We start from the raw sequence: 421 nt of genomic DNA on the forward strand, positions 1-421 counted from the left end.
AGGGGAGGGGGACGGCGCGGGAGGGTGCAGGCCGCGTGGTGCCGGAGGCCGCCCGGACTTGGCGGGGGGCTGTCGGGGGGAGCTGCGGGGAGAAGCGGCGGAAACGGGCCTTGGGCCCCCTTGACGCCCACTTCCGCGCTCGCGGGATGGAGCGCCCCGCTGCGCTTTAGGGCGCCGGGACCTCGTCCGCGGGGCCGAGCGCCCACTGCAGGCGGGAGCCCGGTCTCGGCCACCTGCAGGCCCGGCGCTGTGCTCTCCGCGGCCGGCCCTGAGCGCGCCCGCCGTCCCCCAGGTCCAGCTGTCCCTGCAAGTACGGCTTTGTGGACGATGACAAGAAGCTGGCTCCTCGCCGTGACGTCCCCGCCTACCCCAAGGTGAGACGCCCTGCTGGGGGGGCCGCGCCCCAGGCCTGCCGCGACGG

The 421-nt window shown here is 76.5% G+C and overlaps 1 protein-coding gene across 1 annotated transcript in view; it reads left to right on the top strand.

The window, feature by feature from the left end:
• Positions 1-292: 292 nt before the first annotated feature.
• The window catches only part of PDE9A (phosphodiesterase 9A), a gene marked incomplete at both ends in the record, with an annotated part of 5,539 nt that continues 5,410 nt past the window's right edge, over positions 293-421 (top strand). The window contains one exon of the mRNA XM_012734964.1: positions 293-374. Coding sequence (XP_012590418.1) covers positions 293-374 — 82 coding nt within the window. The remainder of the gene's footprint in view (positions 375-421) is intronic.

The sequence above is a fragment of the Condylura cristata genome, unplaced genomic scaffold (assembly GCF_000260355.1).
Source record: "Condylura cristata isolate star-nosed mole 26May11 unplaced genomic scaffold, ConCri1.0 scaffold00226, whole genome shotgun sequence".
NCBI classification, from domain to species: domain Eukaryota; kingdom Metazoa; phylum Chordata; class Mammalia; order Eulipotyphla; family Talpidae; genus Condylura; species Condylura cristata.